The sequence below is a fragment of the Pleurodeles waltl genome, chromosome 4_1 (genome assembly GCF_031143425.1).
Source record: "Pleurodeles waltl isolate 20211129_DDA chromosome 4_1, aPleWal1.hap1.20221129, whole genome shotgun sequence".
Lineage (NCBI taxonomy): Eukaryota > Metazoa > Chordata > Amphibia > Caudata > Salamandridae > Pleurodeles > Pleurodeles waltl.
This window is the reverse complement of record NC_090442.1, coordinates 911996519-912008544: the sequence shown is the minus strand read 5'-3', so window position 1 is coordinate 912008544 and position 12026 is coordinate 911996519. Positions and strand designations below refer to the sequence as shown.

General features: G+C 44.0%; 1 protein-coding gene across 4 annotated transcripts in view; it reads left to right on the top strand.

Moving 5' to 3' along the window:
• Positions 1-12026, top strand: part of PTPN12 (protein tyrosine phosphatase non-receptor type 12) — a 456323-nt gene that overhangs the window by 237818 nt on the left and 206479 nt on the right. For all 4 annotated transcript variants that reach the window (XM_069229677.1, XM_069229676.1, XM_069229675.1 and 1 more), the window contains exons 8-9: positions 9114-9256; positions 11191-11257. In XM_069229677.1, coding sequence (XP_069085778.1) covers positions 9114-9256; positions 11191-11257 — 210 coding nt within the window. The remainder of the gene's footprint in view (positions 1-9113; positions 9257-11190; positions 11258-12026) is intronic.

Sequence of the window (12026 nt, the reverse complement as noted above, 5' to 3'; positions counted from 1 at the left end):
CAGGCCGATAGTTTTTTTATGTAGAAAATTATTATTTTCTTAATTTATTTTAAAACCACAAGATTCAGAATTGAAGTAAGTACATAAATTGTAACTTACTTGGCATAGGTAAATATGGAACTTTGAATTAAAACAGTAAAGTACACAATTTTGGCAAAAATGGCAATGAGTTATTTTTAAAGTGTACATTTAGTGCAAAAATCAACAGTTCCTGGGGGAAGTAAGTATTGGTTAGTTTTTAAGGTAAGTAAAGCACTTACAAGTTCAGTCTCTGGGGCATACGCAGCCCACCGTTGGGGGTTCAGGTCAACCCCAAACACTCAGCAGCACAGGGCTGGTCAGGTGCCAAGGTCAAAGTAGGGCCCAAATAGCATAGGTGTCTATGAAGAATAGGGGTGCTCCGGTTCCAGTCTGCTAGCAGGTAAGTATCTGCGTCCTCGGGGAGGAGACAACGGGGGTTTTGCAGAGCACTTTGGGTGGCCGACAGGCACACAAACAGGCACACAAAACACACCCTCGGGGGCACAGGGGTGGCCAGGTGCAGTGTGCGAAGTAGGTGTCGGGTTGTAGATAGAAATCTGTGGAGAGACCTGGGGGGGTCACTCTGGCGATGCAGGCATGGCACAGGGGGGCTTCTTGGGCCAGCCACCGGGTTGGCAAGGATGAGGCCCTCCTGCTTGGTCACTCCTGCACCGGTGGTTGGTTTCTCTCGGGCCTGGGGGCTGCGAGTGCAATGCTTCTTGCAGGCGCCGGGTTCTTTGTTACTGGGCAGTCGCAGTCAGGAGGAGCCTCTGGATTCTCTCTGCAGGCGTCGCTGTGGGGGTGCACGGAGGTCATCTCAGGGTATCCACGTCATCGGAGTCGCCTGGGGGTCCTCTCTGCAGTGTTGGTTCTTCTGGACATGAGCCGGGGGCGTCGAGTGCAGAGTGTCAGGTACTCACTCTTCTGGAGTGAGGCTGGAGTCCCTTTAGAGATGGTTGTTTCTTTGTTTCTTGGAAAGAGCTGCTGTCCATAGGAGTTTCTTGGTCCTTTGGTTGCAGGGCAGTCCTCTGAGTCCTCAGAGGTCGCTGGTCCTGCTGTATGCGTCGCTGTGCAGGTTCTTTGAGTTTGGAGGCAGACCGGTAGGGCAGGGACCAAGTCAGTTGTCGTCTCTGCGGGGCTTTCAGTCCAGCAGTCCTTCTTGTTGTAGGTCATCAGGAATCTGATTTCCTGGCATCAGCCCCTAAATACTCAATTTAGGGGTATGTTTAGGTCAGGAGGCAGTAGCCAATGGCTACTGTCATGGAGGGTGGCTACACCCTCTTTGTGCCTCCTTCCTGTGGGGAGGGGGGCACATCCCTAATCCTATTGGGGGGAATTCTCCAAAACAAGATGGAGGATTTCCTAAGGCAGGGGTCACCTCAACTCAGGACACCTTATGGGCTGTCCTGACTGACGGGCGGCGACTCCTTGTTTTTCTCATTATCTCCTGCTTTGCAGCCAAAAGTGTGGGCTGTATCCAGAGGGACAGGCATCTCACTAGCCTGAGTGCCCTGGGGCACTGTAATACCAGGCTTGAGACTTTGAGGCTCACCGCCAGGTGTTACAGTTCCTGCAGGAGAAGGCGTGAAGCACCTACACCCAGTACAGGCTTTGTTCCTGGCCACAGAGTGACAAAGGCACTCACCCCATGTGGCCAGAAACCCGTCTGGAGTGGCAGGCTGGCAGATACTGGTCAGCCTAGCACTGGTAGTTGGACTGGTATACAGGGGACATCTCTAAGATGCCCTCTGTGTGCATTTCTCAATGAATCCCACACTGGCATCAGTGTGGATTTATTGTGCTGAGACGTTTGATGCCAAACTTCCCAATATTCAGTGTAGCCATTATGGAACTGTGGAGATAGTGTTTGACAAACTCCCAGATCATATACACTTTATGGCTACCCTGCACTTAAAATGTTCAATTGGCTTAGACACTGTAGGGGCATAGTGCTCATGCAACTATGCCCTCACCTGTGGTATAGCGCACCCTGCCTTAGGACTGTAAGGCCTGCTAGAGGGGTGACTTAACTATACCACAGGCAGTGAGAGGTGGGGGCAATGTCGACTTAGTCATTTTCTCCCAACCAGCACACACAAGTTGTGAGGCAGTGTGCATGTGGTGAGCGAGAAGTCCCCTGGGTGTCATCATACATGCTGCGGCCCTAAGAGACCTTCCTTTGCCACAGTTCCCTTGGTACCTGGGGTACTATTACAAGGGACTTATCTGTGTGCCGGGGCTGTGCCAGTTGTGGGGACAAAGGTACAGTTTAGGGAAAGAACACTGGTGCTGGGACCTGGCCAGCAGGGTTCCAACACACTTTCAATCATAACTAGCATCAGCAAAAGGCAAAAAGTTAGGGGGTAACCATGCCATCAGAGACATTTTCCTACACAGAGCATTTAAGCCTTTTTCGCAGCAAAAAGACACAAGCTATTTACCTTTTTTAGGTATGGTATTATCACTTATTAGAGTGGAGAAAAAACACCCAAACCCACTACTGCCATTCATGAGTTTGTCCTAATATGAGCGAGGCGCACAGTACAAGTGTAATGATGGAGCGTGTAAGCTTCGTGAGTCTAATGTAAAGCGTTAATTGGAACTCTGGACAGTGCTATTTTAGGTGACAAGAATTCCAAGTGGAACACATGAATTCGGTCGCAGTGCTTTCCTTGCTGCACACCTACATGTGGATTTTCATTGCCCTGTATGTAGTAAGCATCTGGCAGAAAGAATTTGAATCTGAAGCAAATGAGTAGTGTACTCCTACATAAATTGTTATCATTTCTTCCCTTCACAAAAGGCTGGTAATTGGTCCCTCATAATTGGGTCTTTACTGAAAAGGACATGCTAGATTTTCTACAAATTAGAATGGATTGAATAAAGTTGACTTGTAGTGTTTCCCTGAGAAACACCAAACGGATACCAGGTCTTATAAACTGATCACATGTGCCCAAAAGGGTGCTGTCTCCTAGATTTGTAGCCAGCACAATGCAGTGATGTGATGAGACCCATGATTAACCGGACTGGTTCATTTTGAATTAACTGGAGCTGATATTTTGTATGAATCTCTGATAAGCAAAGATTCTATGAAATCATGTTGTCAGCATCAACACGTTGAAGGATAGTTTACTAGCAATCAGGCTATAAACATCTGTTTTATCTGTTTGAAAGCAATGTGCATATCTAATGAGTAAGTGAATAGCTGAAGCAAGGAAGCCCTGGTTGCTATGAAAAGTGTTTTGTTCAAGATCTGTGGGAACTGATGTTTGCCATAGGTGGACTGTTTTCCAGTTGTGTGAGAGAAGATCCCCAAAGTTTCCAGGCCTACACAGTAACCTACTCAATCTAGAATCTCCAGCGGTAGAACAAATTCTGGGTTTCTCAATATCTGACTGTATCTTAGAACCTGTTTGTAAAAGGAAGCTGTGCACCAAACAATGAATGATGCGGTTGGATTTTTTTATTCCACTTATAGTGCTCTTTATTTCATATGTAAACTACTCTTTGTTGATCCGTCGGTTTGATGTACAGTAACAACAGTTTTGGCTGTACACACAGAGTGCCTAATAATATTTAAACCTAAAACCCTCATCCTTCTCCTCTGGGTCCAGTGGAATTCTGTCGGCAGTGTATTTGTAACTTACAGCTCTCCCATGAAGCAAAGGTCATATGACTATGATCACGTTATCTCTTCCCAGTCATGCTCCACATTTTTAATAGTATCTTGCAGCTCAGATTCCTCCTCCTTCTGCCCACCAGCAGCTTGATGATGAGTTGGCTGTTTATCCAGTCATAAAATCAGAATCGTACTTGGGATCCAGAACCCTCAAGGGTAAGAACACCTTTTCCCTGTTAATTTTCATTGGAGAGTCTCCAGTTAAGTTTCAAGGACACTTTTATGGATGAGGTGGGCCATACCCGTCAGTACTTGGATATTGTTCCTTGGAAAAGTAGCATCAAAAACCCATATCGCTACCTTAGTATATAATTGTGGAAAGTGCAGTAAATACAAACGTCTTTATAACAATTATCCAAACATTCAAGTAGTTCTGCAGCAGAAGAAACCCATGATTACGTTTCAGAATTACTTATTGTAGGAAGTTGGCTCTGTATGCACTATTTCAAAGTAAGGAATAGTATGCACAGAGTCCAAGGGTTCCCCTTAGAGGTAAGATAGTGGCAAAAGGAGATAATACTAATGCTCTATTTTGTGGTAGTGTGGTCGAGCAGTAGGCTTATCAAAGGAGTAGTGTTAAGCATTTGTTGTACATACACACAGGCAATAAATGAGGAACACACACTCAGAGACAATTCCAGGCCAATAGGTTTTTTTTATAGAAAAATACCTTTTCTTAATTTATTTTAAGAACCACAGGTTCAAATTCTACATGTAATATCTCATTTGAAAGGTATTGCAGGTAAGTACTTTAGGAACTTTGAATAATCACAATAGCATATATACTTTTTACATAAAGCACATTTAGCTGTTTTAAAAGTGGACACAGTGCAATTTTCACAGTTCCTAGGGGAGGTAAAGTAATGTTAGTTCTTGCAGGTAAGTAAACCACCTACGGGGTTCAAATTGGGGTCCAAGGTAGCCCACCGTTGGGGGTTCAGAGCAACCCCAAAGTCACCACACCAGCAGCTCAGGGCCGGTCAGGTGCAGAGTTCAAAGTGGTGCCCAAAACACATAGGCTTCAATGGAGAAGGGGGTGCCCCGGTTCCAGTCTGCCAGCAGGTAAGTACCCGCATCTTCGGAGGGCAGACCAGGGGGGTTTTGTAGGGCACCGGGGGGGGGGGGACACAAGTCAGCACAGAAAGTGCACCGTCAGCGGCACTGGGGCGGCCGGGTGCAGTGTGCAAACACGCGTCGGGTTTTCAATAGGTTTCAATGAGAGACCAGCGGGTCTCTTCAGCGATGCAGGCAAGGGGGGGGGCTCCTCGGGGTAGCCACCACCTGGGCAAGGGAGAGGGCCTCCTGGGGGTCACTCCTGCACTGGAGTTCCGATCCTTCAGGTCCTGGGGGCTGCGGCTGCAGGGTTTTTTCCTGGCGTCGGGATACAGAGTCAGGCAGTCGCTGTAAGGGGGAACATCGGGATTCCCTCTGCAGGCGTCGCTTTGGGGGCACAGGGGGGACAACTTTGATTACTCACAGTCTTGGAGTCGCCGGAGGGTCCTCCCTGAGGTGTTGGTTCTCCACCAGTCGAGTCGGGGTCGCCGGGTGCAGTGTTGCAAGTCTCACGCTTCTTGCGGGGATTGCAGGGGTCTTTAAATCTGCTCCTCTGGAAACAAAGTTGCAGTCTTTGTTGAACAAGGCCGCTGTCCTCGGGAGTTTCTTGGTCTTTTGGAAGCTGGTCCCAGGGAAAGCGTCGCTGGAGCAGTTTTCTTCTGAAGGAGGGAGACAGGCCGGTAGGGCTGGGGCTAAAGCAGTTGGTCTTCTTCTTCTCTGCAGGGGTTTTTCAGCTCAGCAGTCCTCTTCTTCGTAAGTTGTAGGAATCTAAATTCTTAGGTTCAGGGAAGCCCTTAAATACTAAATTTAAGGGCGTGTTTAGATCTGGGGGGTTAGTAGCCAATGGCTACTAGCCCTGAGGGTGGCTACACCCTCTTTGGGCCTCCTCCCAAGGGGAGGGGGTCACATTCCTATCCCTATTGGGGGGATCCTCCATCTGCACAATGGAGGATTCCTAAAAGTCAGAGTCACTTCAGCTCAGGTTGCCTTAGGGGCTGTCCTGACTGGCCAGTGACTCCTCCTTGTTTTTCTCATTATCTCATTATCTCCTCCGGCCTTGCCGCCAAAAGTGGGGCCGTGGCCGGAGGGGGCGGGCAACTCCACTAGCTGGAATGCCCTGTGGCGCTGGAACAAAGGGGGTGAGCCTTTGAGGCTCACCGCCAGGTGTTACAGCTCCTGCAAGGGGGAGGTGATAGCATCTCCACCCAGTACAGGCTTTGTTACTAGCCACAGAGTGACAAAGGCACTCTCCCCATGTGGCCAGCAACATGTCTCGAGTGTGGCAGGCTGCTAAAACCAGTCAGCCTACACAGGTAGTTGGTTAAGGTTTCAGGGGGCACCTCAAGGGGCCCTCTGGGGTGTATTTCACAATAAAATGTACACTGGCATCAGTGTGCATTTATTGTGCTGAGAAGTTTGATACCAAACTTCCCAGTTTTCAGTGTAGCCATTATGGTGCTGTTGAGTTCGTGTTTGACCGACTCCCAGACCATATACTCTTATGGCTACCCTGCACTTACAATGTTTAAGGTTTTGCTTAGACACTGTAGGGGCACAGTGCCCTCACCTATGGTATAGTGCACCCTGCCTTAGGGCTGTAAGGCCTGCTAGAGGGGTGACTTATCTATAATGCATAGGCAGTGTGAGGTTGGCATGGCACCCTGAGGGGAGTGCCATGTCGACTTACTCGTTTTGTCCTCACCAGCACACACAAGCTGGCAAGCAGTGTTTCTGTGCTGAGTGAGGGGTCCCCAGGGTGGCATAAGATATGCTGCAGCCCTTAGAGACCTTCCCTGGCATCAGGGCCTTTGGTACCAGGGGTACCAGTTACAAGGGACTTACCTGGATGCCAGGTTGTGCCAATTGTGTAAAAGTACAGGTTAGGGAAAGAACACTGGTCCTGGGGCCTGGTTAGCAGGCCTCAGCACACTTTCAAATCAAAACATAGCATCAGCAAAGGCAAAAAGTCAGGGGGTAACCATGCCAAGGAGGCATTTCCTTACACTTATAAATTATATTGTTACAAAAACAGGTGTTACCCAACATAGAAAAATAGGTTTTACTCGTATTTTGCATCGCAGGACCTTGATTGTTAGTCATAAACATTTGAAATATCCCCACTGCATGAGTGGACAACACAACACTTGATTTTGGTTTAATTTATTTTCAAAAGGATAATATTCCTCTGTGCATACACCCATGGGTCTGTATGATGAGTAGCATTCTTTGGATGCATATCCAAGTTAAGCCTTTTCCGAAGTTTAGTGTCCAGCTCCAAAGTACTCATTTCAGGACTGCATTGCAGCATCTGGGGTGCTGAAAGGTTTAAAATTTGCCAACCACGTAGGAAACAATGCATCCTAATAGGCTTATGTTGAAAATTGTGCATCATCAGAATATTCTGTGGTCCACGCACACAGTGGGAAATTAATGACATCAGTGACGTGAATTGATATGTCAGTGGTGCCATTTCAAGATGTCATTTAAAATGTCTTTAGGGATATGTAATACACGAGGGCATAACTAGTGCATGATGGGGCTGTAAGTTATAATCGGTTTTCTTGAACCTGTCTGTGTCCCCCTCCCCCCGTTGGTGGCAAACTTGCACTGCCTATGGTCAAGGTTGTGCTCAGCATGGGTTGTGAATTTTTTTTAGGGAAGGGGGTGGTGCGAGTCGTTGTAGGATGCACGCACCTGAAACAGAGGGTCAGGTGATGGAAAATCTGGCTTTGGATTTTTGGGAACCAAAATGACCATTGGGAGAAAAGGCTCCCTTGTCTAAACAGGTTTGAACATTTAAAAAACAAACAAAAAATAGAAAAAAAATTTTGTGCTTGTGGGTGGGACATGACTCCAGATTTGCAGTGTTTCCCAGATTTCTTAATCTTTTTTTTTTTTTTGCACAGACAAATGCTTTACTGCTACTTTTTCAAACTATATAATGCATTTACACAAAACCAAGTGAAGGCTCTTGAGAACAGTTCTACTTATATGCCAACTTTGGTGTAGTTCTGTGAAGCTGCTTTTTAGGTTTCGCATGCATGCAGTGCTTGCAAAATCTTTTGTGAAGACAAAACAGATCTTAAAAGGAAGTTAGAGCCTGTCCACTACTTACTTTTCCTACCATTGGTTGAATTGCACATCACTCTAGTTTCCTTGTCTCCAGTTGGTTGGCCCCTCCTCCTCGACTCCTGCTGGACCAAGTACTGCTTTCTGTGGTCGGTGTCCTTCCACTGGCTGCAGGCTCTTACAGGTACTTTTACTTTACAGCATCCCCCGGCAATTGTTCCCCAAAATATATTCACCCTACTTTTTTGTTGTTTTTGCAGTGTTGCTCTAACTCGACCCAAAGGTACTGGAGTGCTTTTTGTAAGCACTAGTTTCATTACACAAGGACACATTTTTTTTGTTTTTTTAGGCATGGGGCGGTTAAGTGATTTGTCCAGAATAATAGTATTTTTAGTTGACGCCAACCTAGTTTCCCAGTCGTCAGCTCTGACTGTTACACCACATCCTTTCCCTAGATGAAGGGATTGATTGCCACCCACTACTTCCCAGCTCCCCACATCCCCTCTACCCCTCCCCCAACACACACACACCACCGATTTAAGGCATATTTCACAGCAGCACAGGGTACTGTGCAACTTGCCTTCAGGTAATTAAAAATGAAGCGCTCAACACTGGCTGTGCTTTGTGTTTTATTTTAATTTTTTACTTTGAGTCATGCTGCACAGCGCAACATCTTTAAAAAAAAAAAAAAAAAAACTCCATAAGGTCTTGCATAGGTGAAACCTATAGGCTTTGCCAATATTTGCTCTGTATCGGAGAGAAAAGCACTCAACTGAAGAGGCCCATCGAGGCCGAAACTGGTCTTGGGCTGATTTTGTTCCAGTTCAGGGATGAGCTGGCTTAGCAGTTTGGGCTGGAGTGTTCTTATTGGAGCGTGGCTGATTTGTGTATTATTAGATCTAATCTGGGGTGGCATAGTGGGCAAAACAATAATGGTTTGATATTGACGCACACACAGAACACATAACTTGCAGTAAGTGCTATGCTTAAAACAACAATTTGCCAATGGCACAATAAGTTATTAAGTGAACAATATGAAGGAAATGAAAATATTAACAATAACAAAAAAGTAAAACAAATGAACATTTACAATTGTTGTGGCATATTGTGCATCCAGAGTGAATACATAGACCATGTATTTTGTTTTATTTTTATTAATTTTGACAGTTGTATCAAAAATATTAAACAGTAGCTTCAGAATTCCTTGGTACCTTGGGTGGTTTGTGTACTTATGAACTGTTTTTGTTCTCCTGCTGTGATTAATTACTATTTTTCTTTTCATCTCCATCAGGATTCTCGTCTGATTCACCAGTTCCATTATGTTAACTGGCCAGACCACGACGTGCCATCTTCGTTTGATTCTATATTGGACATGATTGGTTTAATGAGAGATTACCAAGCCCATGAAGATGTACCAATCTGCATACATTGCAGGTACACATTATACGTTTCAAAAGCATGTTTTTCTTTTCAAATATGTTAATGAATAAGGTACCCGTAATGTGTTTTTTGTTTGAAAATGTCTTTGTTGGATTTTCTTCTTTGTGTTAAAAAAAAAAAAATCAATTTGGGATTAAACTGACAGAACTGCCTGAAATGTTAGTGAAAGGGATTGCCCCATGTATTTTGTTAGTACACTTATCATTTGAGCACACACACACACACACACACACACACACTCACTCTGTTTAAAACAAATTGATTTATGAATATATTTGTGATAGCACTGTTTTCATTTACATTATTGCCTTAGTAAGAGGAGCATTTTGGTTTTAGTCTAGTGTAAATCCCAAGAGTCTTAGTTAGGCTTCTAGTTTTTAGCCAGTCTATTTAACAAGCTGTTGTCTTTACCCATGTTAAACATTGAAGAGCTCATGAACTGCCAGCTCCCATCTAGCATTGACATTGCCGCTCTTGGTGATTTATAGCACAAGTAGAGTGGATCCTGATGACAGCCATCTGCTGTTCTCCTAGGAGGTCTTTTTTTACTTTGTGACTATCTTATTCACATGGAAGGATATTGCAGAAGATATTAGAGCATTCTTGTCTATCTTAGCAGACTTGATTTATGTGCCTCGCTAGGCTGCAGTGGATAGTATCAAGCTACGACACAAGGTGTTGTGCAAGTTTCCATTTTGTTGGACATTTGTAATAAAGTGCAACCTTTTGCTTAGTATGAATGGACCTGCTTTCTTTAACTATCCTTACTACACCAGACCACTATCCAATAAGTCCTTAAGCTAAACAGGTAGTTTTTAAGCTATTTTTGAGTAATCAATGTTTAGGTCAGCTCTAGTCACAAAACTTATTTGTAGTAAAACATGACAGTTCTTATCTTGTGAACTGACTTTTTACTTTTTGACCTCCAATTGCTGACCTGTATATGTGGAATTTTAGACAGAGGCACAAATAATGAACCTTGAGGTTCTTCAACATGGGAACTTAATTAGTATTTCTACAGTTCAACAACTTGTATTGGCTTGCCCCATTAAGTTACCTAAATTTCTTTTTTTTTTTTTTTAAACCTGAGAGTTATGAAAGGGAAGTGTTGCTCAATTCTAAGAATGATTTAATTGTGTTAATTTCTCATAGGTTATTTAATGTGGAAATTCCAATAAGATCCCATGACCTAGATTCTGGACCTTTAATAGCTGTCAAGAGCCAACCTCCATACCACAGTGGGGTTTCTAATGTAAAACATTTGTACCTGGCCATACGTAACAGTGCTTTCTGCCATGCTGTTAATACTATTGTGGTGGCTTTGTGTATATCCTTAGGAATCTTGACCTGGTAGAGGTAGTAGAACTGGATTGCTGTCTGGAAAGTAGTGTAGTTCCATTCTGAATATTGGATCATCCCTATCTTCATACATCCAGTCATGAATAATTGTGAGTTGGTTGGCCCAATAATAAAATGGGACAGCCCCCCCCCCCCCTCTCAATACCCAACCCTCTGTCGTATGTGGCCTGCATACATTGGCCCAGGATATCCTTGGTTATCTATCAGGCCATAGAATTTTTCGTAGGGTGGCTTTCTATTTATTAAAAAAAGGGTTTTGGCATTTTAAGGGACATTGTTTGGACTATACAAGAATTTGGGAAGTGCAATTGTATAAAAAAGGGCTATTCTACCAGTAAATTACATGTGGAGGACTTTCCATTTACTGGTGTTACATTTGAGTTGTGTCAGCAAGGGAGAAATATTTAGGTTCCGTGTCTGGTAAGAATGTATTGTGAAATGTATTCCTAAAGATGTGAGGCTACCTTTGTGTATTTGGAGCTGGGGATGCCAAGCTTGTCAGAAAGGTCTGAACTCAACAAATTATGAACACTACAGCCATTTGAAATAACTCTCTTGGATGTTCGTAGTGCAGGATGTGGAAGGACAGGAGCCATCTGCGCAATAGACTACACCTGGAACTTGCTGAAAGCTGGGGTAAGACACTAGTATGACAACTGCATATTACAGATGAATTTTATGTTAAGCCAAATGAAACTCTAAAAGTGTCCATATTGGTCTCTTGATTGTGCAATAAGCAGCTTTGTTTGGTATGTTCTTTTTAAAGAATGTTTATTTGCACAAGCATATCAAAATAAAGAAAGACTAACTTAAGTTTAGATTGGCAATGTTTTGAATCTCTTGTGCACAAAATCCTGAGATACGCAAAGAACACAGCCTGCACTAATATAATTTTGTAGGTTTTATTTGAAAGTGAGTGAACTAAATTGCTTAAAGTCTAATGGAGTTTAATTCTCATAAACATCATCTCATCTACTAAGACCTGACTTAGTTGAAACAAATGGCTGTCTTGATCCTTCTTGCTTTTTGTGATTAATAAACCTTTGAAGCTTAATAAAATATGTAAGACCTAAATATATTGACTTGCTCATTCTCCTCTGAGTACTTAAAACTTAGGCTTCTGCTCTTGAACTTGCACTGCACAAACATATGTACTTTGTGGAGTAATAGAATCCTTGCTGTGTTGGTTAAAGGCTTCCTGGAGCCATGTTTTGCTGTGGATGCATAAAGTCCAGGTGTACCATATGCCTTACCAAACAACCCTCCATTACTGAAGATTATCCCCTTAGTATTCTTAGCAGCTTGGGTTGAGAATAATATTCACTTCCCCACCCCACCTTTGGATAAGTGAAATGAGTCTAGTCTCTCCTCGAGCATGCACACTGGTGTGAGAGCTTTGAAATGT